Raw genomic sequence first — 20,073 nt, forward strand, 5'->3', positions numbered from 1 at the left:
TACCTCCCCCCCCCCCCCCCCTCCCCTCCCGCCAAAAAATAAATAAGAGAGGGAGAGGGAGAGAGAAGGGATAGGGAAAGGGAAAGGGAAAGAGAATATAAAAGGAAAGAAAGAAGAAGAAGAATAAGAAGAAAAGAGGGAAACGGGGGCGAAGGGCACTTGCCTCCCCCCCCCCCCCCCCCGCCAAAAAAAAAATAAGAGAGGGAGAGGGAAGGGAGAGGGAAAGAAAATATAAAAGGAAAGAAAGAAGAGGAAAAAGAATAAGAAAAGAGGGAAACGGGGGAAGGGCAAAAGGCTCTTACCTCCCCCCCCCCCTCCCCTCCCGCCAAAAAATAAATAAGAGAGGGAGAGGGAGAGAGAAGGGAAAGGGAAAGGGAAAGGGAAAGAGAATATAAAAGGAAAGAAAGAAGAAGAAGAAGAATAAGAAGAAAAGAGGGAAACGGGGGCGAAGGGCTGTTGCCTCCCCCCCCCCCCCCCCCGCCGCCAAAAAATAAATAAGAGAGAGAGAGAGAGAAGGAAAAGGAAAGAGAAGATAAAAGGAAAGAAAGAAGAGGAAGAAGAAGAAAAGAGGGAAACGGGGGCAAAGGGCTCTTGCCTCCTTTTTTTTCTTTCTTTTCCTTTCTTTCCTTTTTTCCCTCTTTTTCGTTTTTCTCTTTCTTTCTTTGTCTTTTTCCTTTCCATTTCTTTTTTCCCCTCCCCCTTTTTCTCTTTTTTCCCGACGGCAGCGCACTTTTACCGACAATATCCTGACAGGTAGGGGGTGTCGCACCCCACACCCCCTTTGGAGACGCCCCTACCTACGCCACTGTTGGCGACCACAAGGCTATCAATACAAATTAAGACATATTAATGAAGATTCTTTTTTAATGTTGCAGAGAGATAAGTATTTTCTCTATGAACTTGTTTAATGGAAGGATAATGAATAATATTAAAAACATGAATACTATAGCGGTATAATGATGAGAGAGATGATTTAAGTCATACTTTTTTCAATGTGATCGGAGTAGACTTGAGGGTGGGGGCCCCCCCCCCCCCCCCTAAGATCTCGGCCGTTTCACAGCCGATCGCCGCGAAAATGTGCATGCATGTCAAGTGAAGTGTATAAAAAACTATGGTAATTTTAATTTTTTGAAAAATTCACTCATTTGCATATTTATGGTAATTTATGCCCATAAATCATATATATTTCATATTCAAGCGTTCTTTTTCACTACATATATTCGTTAGAATAATAATACGACAACAAAGTTGGAAGAGCCAGTTTATCCCTATGTTATCTTTTGTTTTGATAATTTGTATTTATGTATTATATTGTTTTTGTTGTTTTATTTCATTTCTAACCATAATTCAACTATTTTGACCCAAAAAACAAACACATTAACTTGAAAACAAGACCAAATAACCAATGTTTTCTCTTTTTTTAAAAGAATAAATGGTATTTCCATATGTTTGGTACATAAATCACAAAAATTAGCGAATTTAGGGCTGACATGCAAAAACAAAAGGTCACGTGACTCCGCAACTATACGTCCAATTTTCAACAAAAAAATGTTTCAAAAGATGCGTAAGACTCGAAAGAAAAAAGTCATGAAAGAAAAACTTTATATCTGCCGCGGTTCCGGAGTAGTCGCGAAATTACTAGAGAGCACTAATCTTTTTTGGGGGCCCTTGAAAATTTGAAAAATCGTACCCCCCCCCCCCCCCCTTGAACGCCAGGGAGGGGGGCGCTATCTCCCAAAAACGGTAAAATACGGTGTTTTTTTTACACGTTTTTTTCACAGGGCGGAGCCCTCAGAAGCTCAGGGGTATTAAACATCAAAATTAATGTCGGATGAGCATAATTTTATACCTTATTTGTGACAGTGGCAGGACACAATTTGGTGTTGGGTCCAGGGGGCGGAGAAGCTCAGGAGCTCAGGAGTTTTGTACATTAAATTATTATTATTATATACCTTATTTGTGACACAGGGGTCACGAATTGGCGTGGGGTCAAGGGGGTGGAGCCCCAGGAAGCTCAGGGGTTTTGGGCAATAAATAACGGTCAGATGAGCATATTTTTATATCTATTTGTGACACTGGCAGGACACAAATTGGTGTTGGATCCAAGGGACGGAGCCCCAAGAAGGTGAGGGGTTTTATACATCAAATTATCGTCAGATAAGCATATTTTTATATCTATTTGTGACACTGGCAGGACACAAATTCTTCTTCCTCTTTTTCTCTCCTTTTATCTTCTCTTTCCCTTTCCTTCTCTCTCTCTCTCTCTCTCTTATTTATTTTTTGGCGGGGGAGAGGGAGGAGGCAAGAGCCCTTCGCCCCCGTTTCCCTCTTTTCTTATTCTTTTTCCTCTTCTTTCTTTCCGTTTAGATTTTTCTTTCCCTCTCCCTTATCTCTCTCTCTCTCTCTTATTTATTTTTTTGGCGGGAGGGGGTGGGGAGGGAGGAGGCAAGAGCCCTTCGCCCTTCCCACGTTTCCCTCTTTCCTTCTTATTCCTCTTCTTTCTTTCCTTTTATATTTTCTTTCCCTTTCCCTTCTCTCTCTCTATCTGATTTATTTTTTGGCGGGGGGGGAGGCAAGAATCCTCCGCCCTTCCCCCGTTTCCCTCTTTTCTTCTTCTTCCTCTTCTTTCTTTCCTTTTATATTTCCTTTCCCTCTCCCTTCTCTCTCTCTCTCTCTCTCTTATTTATTTTTGGCGGGGGGGAGGGGGAGGGCAAGAGCCCTTCGCCCCCCCCCCCTCTTTTCTTCTTATTCTTCTTTCTTTCCTTTTATCTTCCCTTTACCTTTTTTCCTTCTCTCTGTCTCCCCCATCAACATAGTAATAACGAAAGAGACCACTCTGTAATCAAGACCATTCCATTTTATTTAATACATTTTCGTTATACTTAAATTGGCAACTATTACCTTCTGTCCCAGATCCTTATTTTAAACGACTGATGCGAAAGACTAGTCGACGCACCCTTTCGAGAAAAGCCCCCCCCCCCCCCCCCCCCCTCTTTTATTGAATGGGTGCGTTGAGCATACCACACCGCGCCTCACCGCACCGCACCCTTTCGATGAAAGCCATTGCGGCGATCCTACTTCCAGGTGTCCATTCCAAGTGCTGGATATTCCATTTATCCGAATTTTACAATCGAGGCTCAACCCTCGAAAACTCTACAATAAAGGAAAAGGTTAAGTGTCATCTTTCACTCGAAATCTTCAATTTCGCGTATAACTTATCTAAACTTTTCACCATGATAATACGTTAGTGTATTACATGTTTTTATGTTAAACATACATTCAGTATATTATAGGGCCTACGATACTTCTAAACAAATTAAGAAATTGCAATAAAGAAAAGAGAATTTATCAGAACTTCCCCAGCCCACCTTTGCCCCGCCTGTGGGCATCAAATAACTTCATTTTCTTTGCTTGTAATTTGATATTTTACACATTTTGTTGGTTAATAATTTGCATATTATGATAGTTTTGCTTAAATATGGCATTATGATAAAGGGGTCAAAAACACTTTTTTTAAAATAAATTCAAGATCAATGTCAGTATCTTTCTGTATTGCCTATAGAGCTCAAGTTCAGTAACGCCTTGCCTCAGTTTTTCTTCTTTCCGATGGTGAATCACAAGGATAAAATTTTGCTTTGATTTGGAGGCGAAAATCCGGAAAGCAAACGATTGTGTTTGGAACGCCCGTAACAACTAAGGAAAAGATAGTATAAAAACGGAGAGGAGTGTTAGGTATGGAATAAATGCGTTAGGCTTAATGCGGTCTTGTTTTATAGGTGGTTCGAGGATAGTCCTATCATGCCAGGATTTATTTCAATAACAATCTTATATGATCTTGCATTTTTCCATTATCATTATTATGTGTTAACTGTGAAGAGGGATGTTGCGGTATCAAGGATCTCCGGCATGTTGAAACACGATCATTTTATCAATCCGCGGGCGGTATATTATTGCATTGACAGTCATATTTCAGTCCTTAATAAACACTTGTAATGTAAACCATATCCTGATCTATATTGCTATCAAGCTCCCTATCAAATAAGTTCCGGCAGACTTCCGCATACTAGGATTAACGTGACAAAATAATCCAGGTCGTTTGCACGAGTAAAATCAATTCGAAGTGTGGGGTCATGCAAAAGTTTGGGTTATTGATATGTCACATCATTCTGATCGATACATGATTGTAAAAAAACAATTACACACACGCACCCACGAGTCAAACCTCTCACACACACACGTTAACAAGCGCATTACATACAATGCCCACGCACACAAAATCATAAGTTCAGATATTGTTTAATTCTGAAAAAAATCCAGAGTGGCACTTTGTATCCCACAGTGAAGCAATTAATTGAACAAAATATTTAAATTCTGCGATATTAACAAAAGATTAGCGGCAAGCTATTTCATTTTGTCTGTATTTCATTCAGCTTTCGTTCGTTTTATGATATCACTATAAAATTGTTATAATTTTGTCCCTCGCTTTGCTCACTCGTAACATTTGAAACTGGAAAGTTGATATTCAGGTAAGGTATCTACCTCCCCACCCCCTTACGAAAATGTCCGATATGCCTGTATATCCAAAACAATTTTATTTTATTTTTTCCTGGAAGAACTCCTTTCAAAAATTATTTGGCAATATATTTATTTCTTGCCAAACGTACGTTTTTCCAACAACGCAAGTGAAAAAAGTTTCAAAACTCATTCTATATCAATTTCCATAGCTCTCTGATTCCGTTATATAGAAAGGATGGCTTTTCAAAAAGAAAAAAAGGGAAAAAAAATCAACATTAATTGAAAAGATATCGTAAGTTTTTTTGTTTTTATCCACTGATCAACTTCCCAATTTGAAATTTACATAGGTTTAGTGATCTTATATTTCAAGAATTCACTAATTCTCTAGCATTAAGTCCGATTTATTTGAAATTGTTGCCATTCAGTTACTCTTATTTTTCTACTTTCGGCATACCAGTAAACTCATTAAAAAGATTGAATTATCCTTTAACAACCCGGACTTTCGATTTATAATCATGAAAGCCTAACAAGCCTAGTTAAAAGTACCCTTTTCTATATAAACAATGGTGTAAGGTTACCTCAGAGGAGTGTAACTAATACAAGTGTTGTCACCTCGATTGTGAATATGATCAAAATATTGATGAAAATGGAATATAATGTTACATTGTCTTGACCTAGCCTAGTTAAACGCGCCGGATATTGACGTTACGTTTACACGAATCCCGCCTCGTTAACGGTAATGAGATATCGCGAGATAGTTTTGTTTTTAAGTTGCTTGTTGGACGTTTTTTGAATTTTATTATTAATAGTTTCCTATGACGTTGTGAATTCAGTTGGAAACACCCAGTCCCTGGGATAAGACGTTAAATGGTGGTACAGTGTGCATAACCCTTATGCACGTTGTAAACGCAGTCTACTGGACCTGCTGTACCCAAAAGTAGTTTCAGAGAAAAGAATGCAAGAAACTTTAGAGTTGAGGGGACTGTTGTACCTAATCCGAAAGGGGGAAAAGAAAGAAGGAAGAGCAGAAAGCGACGATCGGAGTCAAAAGTAAATAGCCACATAAATAGAAGTTCCTATACAGTGAGTCTCAGAAAAAACGAAACCGAGAATTATCGATGTTTTATCATAACTTCTTCTTCTTCTTCAAAATAATCTGCCTCCTTACTGAAGATTCTTGCAGATATAATGAATAAATGACACATATTTGTCAAGCTTAGATCCTCCTCTTTCATTTAATGCAACTTATATGATGCATATTTCACGCATGAGTGATTAAAATCAATTTGAAGAGAGGAAACCAAAAAGTCATTTGGCGGACGGTATCTGAATTTTAAAGAGAAAAGCTCATTTCTAAAAAGTCAGTTTTTACCCTTTCATATGACACCTAAATCAGAAAAAATGAGCAAAGAATAACAGAGTTCTGTATATTTAAAGTGATGCTTGCATTTCCATAATTTGATTTTAAAAGTTCGTTTTCACTGGCCGCCTGCCGTAGCAACAAGCAAAATTGACAAAAGACTTAACTCTTAATTCTCGGTTTCGTTTTTTTCTGGGACGCACTGTATAGGCGAGTATAACAGTATTTAAGTAAGGGAGGTTGTGTTGTGAATGTACTGGCAGCTCTCCCTCCACTTTTTCGAGTACCCCAAAATCTTATTTATGTGAGGAAGTGCCCCTTTCTACTACAGATAAGTGCCCCTTTCTCTTTATAATAAGTGCCCCTTCCTCCTTTCCATAAGTGATTCTTTTCACCTCTAATGAGTGACCCTTTTTACTTCACATAAATGCTCCTTTTTCTTTCTAATAAGTGCTCCTTTTTAATTCTGATAAGTTCCTCTATTTTAATCTGATAGGTGCCCGTTTTCCTTTGTATTAAATGCATATTTTCCTTTCCCTGGCATTTTAAAGACTTGTAAGAGCCTGACACCTTTGACCTTTTACATCCGAAATTCGAATAAATTCATCCTTGCATACTCATACACAATTCATCCAAGTTTGGTTTGAATCGCTTGAATGCTTTTCAAGTTATCTAGGGAACGAGTTATTTTCTGGTAATTTCAAACATGGTTATGACCTGGTGACCATTGATTTCTTCTTAAATCTATCAGTTCATTCTTGCATGCTCATACACTCTTCATCCAAGCTAAGTTTAAATCCGCTCAATGGCTCTCGGATTATCGCGGTAACGAAAAGCATGAAGGATGGACGGACGGACAACCCGAAAACATAATGCCTCTGGCACTTTCTATGGTTGCGGAGGCATGAAAGTATTCTCGAAAATACAAATTTGCTAAAGAAATCATAGACTTGGGATGTCACTTATCCCTCCCCCTCTAGCAACGTCTATGAGATTTATCACGATTTAATAAGTCGATAAAACGTGGAACTCTTTAGAATGTTACATTTTATTTATTTCCATATCTCCATCTTAGAATCGTGTATAAAGCATGACAAAATATACGTAACAGCAATAATATGGTACAAGCAAATATACAAAGAAGACAATATTTAATTAAAATAAATGCGATTTGATCATTACAAGTTTAGTATAACTTGTAAACATGATCCCATTAATACAAAAACAAAATATGCATCATAAGGGCAGAAAATATACAATATTGAAAACATATAGCATAGAGAATTCTTAATTAAAGACCATATTCAAACTTGTTATAACTTAATATTTGTATATCTAAATATTCAATACATTTAGCAATAAATACTCTTTAAATGTACGTTTGAAAGAGTTTAAAGAATTAGTGTTCTTGATGTGTTGAGGTATATTATTCTTTAAAAAATGGGCCCCTTGCATGTTATTAAAGATCTAGATATGTATGTACAACCATAATCAACTCGATATTCAAATCTCCCTCCATTATTATAATTATGCAATTAGTTGAATACTTTGGGTAAGAGTTTATCATCATACAAAAACATGTAAAAATACCTAAATTATAGTTATTGAAGTTATGCACGTAGACGACATTAAGTTTCTTAAAGAGAGGCGTGGAATAACTCAGGAAATCGGAATTTGTAGTAATCCTAACAATTCAAATATGTTATTTCAATAAGATGTCAAGAAGACAACAACAATAATATTATTACGCGGAATAAATTCTCTTAATCTAATAGGACGCTAATATCCCTAAAGATTGACTTCGATGTTCTGCGACATAACTTTTCCATTTCATGTCAACATCTATGTTAAAACCTAAATAAAATAAAGTTTTGACTTGTTGTATGGCTACCTTATCAATATAAAGGTTTGCATGATTCTTTCAAATATGGATGTTTCCAAACTTCATAACATTTCTTACCACCCTTTGGTGTTATACCTACCTTTACATTCTTCGTCTCTTTGAACTAGTTTACTTAGTTCTTCTGCTTTCAATTGCCTACTGCAATTTGAATAAAATCATCCCGTCTAGCTTTTGCTGCTCAATACATTTTCACTAATGGCTTCTTGTATAGAGCTGTTGCCCTTAGAATCTAGGCGACCTATCATCCACTTTGCGCTAGCTGAAATAAGTTGCTTTATTATTCAAATTCACTAATATGCTTTAGTTAGAAAAAAACAGTTTAAAAACAGTATAAAATCCAAATGCAATCTAAGCATTGAAGCACTAAATGCAAAGTGATATATACACATCGATGCCTTCGTCGTGTTATCATTTTATTATTCCTTTCCGATGAAGGTCTTCTTCTTTTTTAAATTTGTTTTCAGGCCAAAGCAATCCATTGGTAGTACAAATCCTCGAGTATGCAGTGTTTTTACATTTTTTTCTCATAAATTCCCTACCTTAATAGAAAATGTTAAAAATAAAATCTCTGCCATATGAACGGGAAGGGCTGGAATATCGGTACGATCGTCCATGTTTCTTATACCGTTTCAGTCCCTAGATTGCCTGAGTTGCCTTTATATCTCATCTTTTTAATAACTTGCCCTTCGACAAAAAAAATCTGAAATTTCCACCAGCCCCTCGAGAAACCCTTAAATGACCCGATTGATAATACATCCCAGATCTCTTTCTATTTTCCTCGTATAAGGAAAACTTTGGTACTCTGACCCCCCCTGCAAATTCAACAGAAAGTGGGCATCAAATGATTGATGTAGACGAACCATTTGGCCACTTCAAGAATGTAGAGAAGTCACAGATGCATTCATATCCAAGACACAACCAGTAAGAATCGATGCAATTCTCCCATGTCTTTACAACATCCCGATGGATTCGAGAGAACCTTTTACGATAACGTCTGCGCAAGAATCGAACACGAATTAAATATTCTCTGTGTCGCTTGCTACGATGAAATGGTGATAAATTTGACGATGTTTGAACCTGTTTAACGCCAGAAACTTGTCACGGATTTAATTCCTTGCTTCGCGAGAGCTATTGGATCCTACAAGTTAAAATTAAAGAAAATAAGAAAGAAAATGAAACGTAGAAGAACCCCAAAAATAGTACAGTTTATGGACGAGGCATCTAAGCACTTTTATTTGTTTGTGTGTTTAACAGATATATTTGGAGAATATGCAATTGATATCATACTTAAAGGTAATGCAAAATTTTGGGAAATTTTGAAAATTGGGTGGATAGTGATTCTTTACAATTTTGATATATTTGGATGCCCCTGTGGATGTATTATTAGCACTAGAAAATTTAGCCCCTAAAACACTTCTGCTTTCGAGAAAAATTGAATATAAATATTAATCGGTGCTCCCGGTAAATGTTGATAAATTTCAAATAGCGCCTACGTCCGTTTGAATATGTAGTTGTGAGGTATAATTTCCAGATGTGAATGACTAAAATCGGTCGATTTTAGTCAAGAAATATTTTTTTAATATCTTAATTTATATTTTGACCTTGAGAGGGGGCTATACAACATAAAGAATTATTATTTTCAATTTCATAACTTTAGATTCGATTTCAACCGCGACGACGAGTTGTTTTGATCTTTGTTCGACTTCAAGAAAACCAGCTTTAGAAAGTTCGCTGTAGCCAACATGAGTTCATGAGTTCATGAGTTCATTTATGTATTTGCCAACATGAGTTCACGAGTAGCCAATCATATTGCTCCGGTTGTCTCATTTTCGCTGGACCAATTGCCCGCACAAACGTAGCTAGTTCGACGTCGTACCAAACTAGAATGTTCCACTATGTTTCAGGGCCATTGGGTATGATGTGTAAACTGTGTGAACCGTGTGAACCGTGTGAACCGAGTGTGCGGAAATGGTGTGTTGGGGAGGGGAAGTGAGAGTGTTCGTGTGTGTGGTGTGATAATTGTGAGTGTGTCAACAAGTGAGATTGCTTTGCTTAACATAAATACAATTGTATGTGTGTGTGTGTGTATTTGGGTTTTTACAAATGTGTATCAATTAGATATGATTATTTACATCTGGGGACCGACTTTTAACGTCAACATCCGAAAGACGTGACTCAGTTTCGAACTTGCGTCCTCGGCTGAATCAGTTGGTAACTTCCACTGTTAGCTGGATTACAGGCGCACGCCACGACGCCTAGATATTTCCATATCTTTAACTATCATTGATATCTGATAATTAAACAGTTATTAAAATAAACCTACCGAACTACATAATACAATGAACTATTTGACGGAAAGTAGGGAAGTTTGATGTGGTGCACAATTGCACCCCTCTGTAAATTATCGAATAGTCCATGGCGTGTCATGAATATTCATGTTTGGCTTGACTTGGCAAAATGTTTGCCTTTACTAAATGGAAAAAAATACGGTGGGGGGTTGGCTTAAATGGACATAATGAGCCGATCAGAACTGATCTATGATAATTCGTACTTGTTATCCTTCGTGTGCTTGACCTATAACCTTACAATCGCGTTGCAAATTGCGTCCAAACTTCGACTCGTTGCACATGTGTTATATAGGCAATGACGAGCTGGCGACCTATTTTGATCAAATTACGGTGAGTGAACTTTCGAAAGTCAATAGGACATGAGGGTTCCAATGAAAGAGCTAGTGTCAACGTACGTCGGGGTGGATGTGCTTTTAACGATTTTGTTTGTTGTTAAAAGTCCATAGGCTAACATGTTAGACGGCTGGACTCTGACGATAGGGGTGTTGTCCAATGAGACTATTCGGAGCCATATGATGATTTTGTTAAACCACCGCTCAGATGTCTGATACGGGTAATAATACATAATAATCTGTCTCAATCAACATACGAGCATACATTTCAAGTATTTGCGTCATAGCTATTTTTAACATCTTGATGGGAGAGGCAATTTAGTGCCATAACTACTTCCTCCTTTCTTCATTGAACCATTTTCGTCGGCAGCAGACGGGTGCCACGTTCAGCAGTAAACTAAAGTCGTTATTATTCAGTCAGGTTTATATGCCCATACCCATTCCGGTGTCCTGTTTGAAGGATGGCCGATCTGAAAGGGTTTGTGTTATCCTTTCTTTTTTATCTTCTTGTACAAAGTGCTCCGTCTGTACAAGGTAAGAAATTATGTTGGTTTGTCAATTGTTGATGCATCACGTATCAGGCTTGCACATTTTTTGTTTAAATATTAGTACGTTAAAATTAAAGTATGCAAAATAATAATCATCCAAACTTGTGCGAAATATGAAATGTGTAAAAACCTGTATGACTGCCTCGCTTGTATTATAGTTGTATTATGATTTACTACTGATGGTATTTTTCCTACTTATCCATTGATATCTTACAGGTGAAATAATCTAGATTTAAATTTTAATTCATATTCCAAGTTCAAACTTAAACCAAAACTCATATTAAAATGAAAACTTAAATTCACTTCAGATGCAAATTCAAATTCAAAAAATGTTTTACATTTCGGTCATGAGTTAAAAACATTTAAAATTTAAAAAATCACGATCGCAAAACCTTATGGTATTTCATTAGCATTGTCCGCTACCTTTTGAAATATTCGAACTTTTGAAATGATGAATTGGGTGAATCGGACATGATTTTTGTGCAGTGGTTCTCAATTTTTTTTGCTTTGCAGTCCAAATGTGATTTCCATGAAAGCTAAGAGGTCCGAATTAATGGGCAAATTTAGTTTACTTAATCAACTTCTTACATTATGTATGTTATATTTTACATACGTGTCTCTTTACACATACCTTAGTTTCAAGAGTTATATCAACTTCAAAAGTGGAAATTCTGGTATGCATGTAAGGCAGGGGTTCTCAAACTTTTTCCTTGACAGACCAGATGTGATTTCCGTGGAAGCTAAAAGGTCTGAAACAATGGGCAAATTTAGTTTGACCTAATCTATGATTTTTACGATGTATGTGATGTTAAACATAGGTGTCTTTTACACGTACCTTAATTTCAAGAGATAATACAGTCAAAAGTGGAAGTTCTCGTATGCATGTAGAGTAGGGGTTCTTAAACTTTTTCCTTGACAGACCAGATGTGATTTCCGTGGAAGCTAAAAGGTCTGAAACAATGGGCAAATTTAGTTTGAATTAATCAATGATTTAAATTATGTATGTGATATTATACATACGTGCTTTTATACACGCACCTTAATTTCGAGAGATAAGACAGTCAACAGCTGAAGTTCTGGTATGCAGGTTTATCAGTGGGAAAGGGGGCTCTGTTTCCCGGCAATAAGCTGCTTTAACCAGTAAACGTTGGCGCAAATAGACTAATGGAAGACGAAGGCATTGATGCAAATGTTGATATCAAAAGATAGGGGACCGGGTGGATTCTACTCCCTACCCTTTTAGGATTTTGAAAAACAGAGCCTCCTGGGCGGTCCAGAATAAGAGGAGCCCTGTAATAGGGTATTGCAATTGCCATTTTAAATTGATTTCTTAAAATTCTTTGCGATCGTGTTAAAATCCCCTTTGACACAATTTTTTCAAGATTTAGTGCGAGTTAGTGTTTTTGAAAAAATCACTAATCTCGACGAGGCAATCACTCCAGTGAGCTAGTTAGCTCTAGGCTCTGTCTCAATCATGACAATAGAGAACATGTCATAAATTATTGTCTTAAAGCTTACCCTTTTAAGTGATTATATTCTCAATGTTTGTATCATACTCCGGGGTGAAAAGGAAGTAAAAGGGAGAAAAGGAAGGCAATGACAAAAGAGAGAGAAAGAATAGCCCAGGTTTAAATTCAGTTTTCTTTAAATTATTAGACCTGGTACTGAAAATAATTTATCTGCACTGTGAGTGTGACTCTACATTGTGACTCAAATATTTTTCTAATGGCATTATAGAGTCTGGAGACGATGAACAAATAAGAATAATAAAAGAAGGTTGTTAGTCATTACAACATTCACATCTACACTATCGCTCATATAGTTGGAATATTTTTTTTTACCCCAATTTATGGAATTATTTTGACACTGATTTATTCCTAATAGATCTAAACAATAGTATACATTCTCAGATTTTATTGAATGATAATTTGCCAGTGTTTGTTTTGCGTGACTGCTAAAGCATGTGTATGCTACTATGCTTATCAACTTTGGGACCTACGCCCTTAAGTCATAAATGACAGTAATGGGGATTAATGCCCCACAAAAGGCACTAATATTGCATATCGACACGGTTTTGATCATGGGGCCTCACAGTTTCGAGGCCATTGCTTGGCCACTGAACCATGAATGTACGCAGCCGGGGCTAGGGTAGAGGGCAGTTACCACAATTTAAAAAAAATTATAATAATAAAATGCAATAAATTTTCAATAATTCATTGAATTTCCTCTCGGTCCCCAACAGAAAAAAATCTGTGTGCCCATGCCTTGAGCCATAATGCATGGTCGTACATGGTTGCATCAAATGAAAGACGATTATCTAAGCTTTCCAAATATGTGTCATTTATCAATTATTATTGTGATTAAGTTAAGATAAAACATCGATAATTCTCGGTTTCGTTTTTTCTGGGACGCACTGTATTGTGCTGCGTAGAGATTCAATCAGTTCATTTTAGGCCATTACAAGATATGGGTTGATGTAGACAAATGCGCATGTACATGACTGTAAAGGCTTCCCTTTGAAGCTCATTTTATTTATGTATACTTATTACCAGAAAAAAAGAGGTCATTAATTTACTCAATAGTGGCTGACAGTATATACAGTAAAGTCTAGAAAGTAAACGGGTTTCCTTGTATGATTTGAATAGGCATACTAGGACACTGCTGACGTTTAAATTTCACAGATGGGACATACGTGACATATTCATAATTTCTGCAAAGTTCTACAGAGTTTGTAATTCAACTTTCAATTTTAAATTTCGACATAATGATAACATCTGAACAAGATAAAAAAAAAAAAAAAACATGTATCTATAACCCGTAGTCTCAGCTATAACATACCACAATTCTGGAGAAATAAGAGCAAGAATAAGCGAGATACTGCTCAAAGGACAATGTCATGTAGATTCATGATGTTAACGAAATTCACCTTCCATAGGCATAACACGTAATTAATATAATATTGACATGTAATATTTAATCGCAATTTTCACTATGATGACGTCATCAAAATTATAAATGATGGCTGTTGAATTTGTAGAAAATGTTCTTAGCTACAACATATTACAAATTGAGTGTAAAACGATAATCATCTATATAGAGAGATACATGTATACTCAATTTCCCATAAATATGCTGACGTCATAATAATGCAAATTCGTATATGGAGTGCCAGGGCTATTATGATAATGCCACGATAAAATGAGACGTGACATCATATCTCCGACTCAAAATGACGGTCCCCAAGCATACCAAAGAGCTATAATGGACTTTTTATAGGCATTTTTTGACCATATATGATATGCTCGCGCGGACGGACATTTATCTTGAACGGACACTCATTTCGTTATTAATGGTCATAAAGATAAAAACATGGTATAAATTGTTCGGAAAAGTATGGAAAATATAATGAAAGAAAAAGGAATGTCGATTCTATGATGTGTACAGACATGACGAACGAAAACGCGCGCGCATGTGCGTGTACGAGATCTTTTGAAATATGCTCAAAATGACCTTAATCGTAAAAATGACTTTGAGACGACATTTAATTTTTTTCGCGTGCGTTTACACATAGACGTGGGCTATACGCTCGCGTTTTTTTATCGGAAATTGACCGGACGGATATCGACTTTGATCATGATAAATATGAATGAGAAATGCCCTTCCGTTATGAAGATATAATTTTATTTATTTATTTTTATTTATTTCTAATATTTTGACAGGGTAGCCCATTCACCAACAAGTAGTGGTCTTCCATGGGGCCCTGAATGAACATATTTACATCGTTTATAACATTTATACAGAACAGTTACAAAAATAAAACTCGTTTGCAAAATAAATATAATCATCAACCTAGTAAACAGTAATGTCAATAGGAAAATATTAATTAAGTCGCAATTATGTGAATAAGTCATGTAAATATTACAGAACATGCACGTAGTGAATGTACGGCTGAGCCATTCACAAATTACAACTTTGTTTAAACAATCTCTTAAATGAATTGACAGAGGAAGCCGTTCTCAATGAATTATCTAGCTTATTCCATTCAAATATGGAAGAAACAATTGGGCTACACTTATAACAATTAGTGTGAAATCTAGGCACACGTAAACATCCACTGTCTATTTGCCTTGTATGATGCTCATGTACATCATTAGGATTGATTAAGCCTACCTGAAGGTAAGAAGGTGCTAAGTTATGAACGCATTTATATATCATCATAAATGCGTTCTCATTTGATTTTCACAAATTGGCGCTTGGATGACGTCATGATAACCTAATAATAATACAAATCTTGAATTCAAAAGGTGATACGTATACGTACCGTACGTATAACCCAATAATAACAATCTTGACGAAATCAAAAGGTGATACGTACTACGTACCGTACGTATAACCTAATATTACACATCTTGACGAAATCAAAAGGTGATACGTACTACGTACCGTACGTATCACCTAACAAACAGCCCAATAATACAAAGTAATATTTTATTTTATTTTTAAATGAGAAAATTGAATTATACCTGTGTCATATTTACATCGCCAGATTCTCGTTTTTCGTGGCATCGTTTCGGCCAATCGTCATATCGGTTCTACGGAGAAGCACGATCCTTTGAAGATGCAAGAGCAAACTGCATGAGCAATGGCGGTGACCTGGCCATAATCAAATCAGAGGAAATTAATGTAAGAGAAAATAACCCTACGCTTTCACCTGTATGAGTTATATCATTCAATTTTATTTTCATTGAAAAGGAGCATACATAATCATTTTAACAGGTCACGGCACTGGGGAACTCTCTTTAGCCATAGGTTATATAAACCATAATATGATAATATAACCCGGCTTATAATAGTTTTTTAAACAGGAGCTATAAGCTTTAAGCCTACATTTGAAAAACGTATATCAAAAACATGTTCATATTGTTGCATAAAGTGGCGTACGCAGGATTTACGCAGGGGGGGGGGGGTTAACATTTTGAAATCGGGCCTAAAATTTCGCAAAGACTCAGCCAGCCGCTGAATAAGCGGGGGAGGGAGGGGGGTTGGGTGGGGGGTGGTAAGAGGACACTTTTTTCTTTTTTTTTTTTGGTCTCGAAATTTGAACATTTGATATTTTGCTCTGTAGGGGGGGGGGGGTTAGGTCACTTTTTTTAGGTCAGCCATTGCCATAATTTTTTTTTGTTAAAAAATACACACATAAAAACAACAAAGGGGGTGTTTAACCCCCCCCCCCCCCCTGCGTACGCGCCTGGTTGCATATCATTTGATGATGTCATATAAATGTTATTCGTGAAAACGCTTCTTTCAACAGGAACTTTCCATTAATGGCAAACTATGTCGTAAGTAGGCCTACTGACTTTTGACAACGTTAAGGATATTATTTTCAGACGAGAGGGGAAAAAAGAATCTTTGTTCCCTCCGTTTATCATTGTTTTGTCCTCTTTCCCCACGGTATCTTGTCAAGAGTTTCCTGGCAGAAATCATATCAACTTCGAACCCATCAAGCGCTTGCTATTTGTTTGGACTTAGACGAGAAAACGGTGGCAATTTTGTATGGCTAGATGACACTCTGGAAAGGTGATTTCAAATTGTTCTTCTTATTTTCTATCGAATTTCTACTTCTTTTTTCTTTTTCTTTTTTATTAATGACAAACACATATTTCATAGTCATATTACATGCAATTATAGCTTCATCGAAATTTTTTTTTTTTTTGGTTTCACTTTAAGGATTAGTGAGTACAATACCGGGGTACAATAATTGGGCTTACTGTCAGATTTCTCATGCATTTCCTCATGGCATGGTTCTTCTACAGATACTTTGTGCAATCAGTATAAAATATATTGCCATTGAGATAAATGTGTTGAAAGAAATGCCTTGTGATACTGAACGATGATTATCTTTTATATTCATTGTTTCCAAATCAACCATTTGGTATAATAGAAGAACTGAGTCTTCATGGGCTCCATCAGAACCAAACGATTCCCTTGGGATAGAAGACTGCGCCTGCATGTACACGCACCCTTCCGTTGAATATCATGGGAAGTGGAATGATATCCCGTGTCCGGGTCAAAGACCATACATCTGTGAGAGGCCACAGGGTAGGTGTGATTTGTATTGTAAGATGCAGGCGCGTACGCAGGGGGGGGGGGATTTGGGGGTTTACCCCCCCCCCCCCCCCCCACCTTTAACTTTTGTATGTGTATGTTTTGGAGGAAAACCTCCCTCCCCCCTTTTGTTTTTTTGTAATTAATTAATTTTTTTTTATTAAAAAAAATAATTGTGGTAATAGGTGACCCGAAAAGCTGATCTTAACCCTCCTCCCCCCCCCCCCCCAAAGAGACGAAATATCGATCGGCCAAATTTTCAAATTTTGCGACCCAAAAAGCCAAAGCTAAAATACAAAGAAATACATAACGTAACATAATCCCTAAGTTGAAGTTGTCTTGACATGTACACCAAATGATATGAAAGTAAATCAAGTTTACATCTCTGCAAGAATCTATCCTCCATCTGCTTAATCCCTTTTTTGTTTTGTTTCACAACCACAATCATTTCAATGACCCAATATGAAACTAGACTTTAATTCGTCACTTAGACGAATTAGGTGATACGTTTCCTCAAATAAACATATTGAAGAATTCATCTTTAAGATTACATATCTTATAAAATGCTCCTATCATTAAGTTCTATCCATATGTCAAGTTTCAACTGCATGTGTAGCATTGATCATTATGGATCTATATGGAAGATAGATAGAGAGACAATATGATCATTGACCCTGTACAATAAGCAGATACACTTTTGACCCTTATCAACATAATGAAGAATGCATTTTCACAATTTCATCTTATTTCATTAAATGCTCCACCCGTCATGTTTTACCTTTATGTCAAGTTTCAGCTTAGTATCAACGATAAGATTAAATATAAAACGAAAGCAAAAAAACAAAAAAAATTACTACCGGGAATCAAATATGGGTCGCCAGGATGGGAGGCAATTGCTTTGACCATATTATGTTCTGTCAATATTCAAGGTTGATGTTCAGCCAAATAAAGATGACAAATAAAGACTTATTCGTAACTTTTACACTAAATGGTTGTAGCATGGACTTTATTCGATAAAGGCATCGAAGGAAACTGCGCGCTGTACAATGCGTGCGTATACATAAACTGACAAGTCAAGACATGCATAGTCTTATTTTCAGAAGTCATACATACATTCCTTCCCCTTTTAGTGAATTACATGGGTACATCAAAACGAAATACATGTATCAAACTGGCATGCAGACTAGGGCAGGACTATATAACAATATGGTCTAATTTTCTCAAAAAGTGTTTGCATAGAGATGTGACATTAGCATGTCAGGAATGTACTCGCACAACTTGATTCTATTACAAAAAATCCTATCCCATGTATAACATAAACTAGCAACATTGCTTTGATGCATGTAAGTACCACAACACAAAATTTCCACTGGTATATCAACCTATATTAACTAATCTAAGTTTTACTTGAAGGTTGTTTGACACCTAAGGAACAACAATTTTCCTCCTTGAAAGTAGTCAACAGCATTACTTTATGCATGATAACTTTACATGGCAAAACAATTAAATAAAATCCTTGTACTTTAATACAAAAACTGATTGGATCCAAACTTTATCAACTAACTTCTCCTGGCATAATAATGAACAGACCAAAATAAGTGACATTTTCTCCATGAAAATACATGTAGTATTTCGGATAAAATGTTGAACAATTTATACTGTTACTTTTTAAAACATCAACACCTGTGATGAATGCACCAAATTAGCTTTCATCGCTAAGGAAAAACTTTTGTTTTCCTTTTGATCATTGCCTGAATTATGTAACACATAAACAATACCTGTTGCACTTTTGCAGACTAATGCAATACCGAAGTATGAAAACATGTTTAACCCACACACAAAAATAAAGTTTGATCTACAATAGTTTCACTTGGCATAAATACAACTATCTTGCAAAATATTTCTTGGACGAAATAGATTTGTACCATCCTATTTTGTATCAGTCACTTCTATACCGGATGACTGTCTGTTATGTTTTACCATATTTCTGATAGTATACGCATTATAAACATTAATCAAATTATGTGAGTTACAACTGTGAAAGTAATATATAATCCAAAACTGAATTGCTTTTCTGGAATGTGCTTTTAACCTACTGATAAATAATAAAATCATCATATTTTGCAGGTGTTTTTTGTGTTTCTTTGTGAAACTCTTCTTGCAGTTTCTTGTGTGTCACTTTTAGGGATTGAAACTGTAGGGGTAACATCATGACTTTCATGCGACTCTTGTCTAGGGCCTGACAAGGTTTCAACTGGGGAAGGTATTACATTCTCAGAAGGAACTCCATTATCCGGAATGTGTTGAATGCTTGGCCTTGGAACATCTTCAACCGGATTAAGTTCATGAGATGGAGTTTCAACTTGCTGAGCAGGAATGTAACCTCTGATATGATTTTACAATATACATTGACTCACTGAGTAACTCGGGTACTTGACCATATAACCATGTTTGACCGGAAGTGTAGTTCTTTACTAGTACATGGTCTTGAATGTTTTAACGTCTATCTTGGTCCTTTTGTCTCACCTCTGTCTCATGGCAGATTGTTTTCGTTTCACAGTCTTCGTCAATTCTGGACGGACTTGATCTAATCTGCTCCCAATCCTTCTCTTGTACAGAAGTTCACTTAATAATAATAATATTTAATTTTTATATAGCGCTTTACAAATATACTTGGGCATGTACCGGTGGTTTCATGGGTTGTGATCCAGTATGTCATTAAGAATTTTTGGATTCTCGCATCTCCAAATTATTTCCACTTGTTTTCTTAACACCTCTTTACTATCTGAACATCTCTCTCTGCTAAGCCATTACTTGATGGGTGGTGAGGGCAGTTTGCACATATGTTCTATGTTGTTGTCAGTGAGAAATTTGGTAAATTCTTCTGAGATGACTTGAATTCCATTGTCACTAACCAACGTTTCCGGAATCCCATGTGTAGCAAATAGGCGTCTCATAGCAG

General features: G+C 36.5%; 1 protein-coding gene across 1 annotated transcript; it reads left to right on the forward strand.

The window, feature by feature from the left end:
- The first annotated feature begins 10,743 nt into the window (after positions 1–10,743).
- On the forward strand, positions 10,744–19,697 carry LOC115929275 (C-type lectin domain family 4 member E-like). Its single transcript, XM_030997970.1, has 5 exons — positions 10,744–10,992; positions 15,553–15,689; positions 16,471–16,583; positions 16,948–17,105; positions 19,654–19,697. The coding sequence occupies exons 1-5, from the start codon at positions 10,920–10,922 to the stop codon at positions 19,695–19,697; spliced, it is 525 nt and encodes a 174-aa protein (XP_030853830.1). The 5' UTR covers positions 10,744–10,919.
- The last annotated feature ends 376 nt before the right edge of the window (positions 19,698–20,073 follow it).

The sequence above is a fragment of the Strongylocentrotus purpuratus genome, unplaced genomic scaffold, assembly GCF_000002235.5.
Source record: "Strongylocentrotus purpuratus isolate Spur 01 unplaced genomic scaffold, Spur_5.0 spur5_scaffold_4, whole genome shotgun sequence".
Taxonomy (NCBI): domain Eukaryota; kingdom Metazoa; phylum Echinodermata; class Echinoidea; order Camarodonta; family Strongylocentrotidae; genus Strongylocentrotus; species Strongylocentrotus purpuratus.

Bases quoted from the DNA above. Each gene is read 5' to 3' on its own strand.
- LOC115929275 (XM_030997970.1), top strand. From the start codon at position 10,920: ATGGCCGATCTGAAAGGGTTTGTGTTATCCTTTCTTTTTTATCTTCTT. The intron at 15,690-16,470 runs GTAAGAGAAAAT...TATCTTGTCAAG, and splicing joins TCAAATCAGAGGAAATTAAT to AGTTTCCTGGCAGAAATCAT. The intron at 16,584-16,947 runs GTGATTTCAAAT...TTGGTATAATAG, and splicing joins CTAGATGACACTCTGGAAAG to AAGAACTGAGTCTTCATGGG.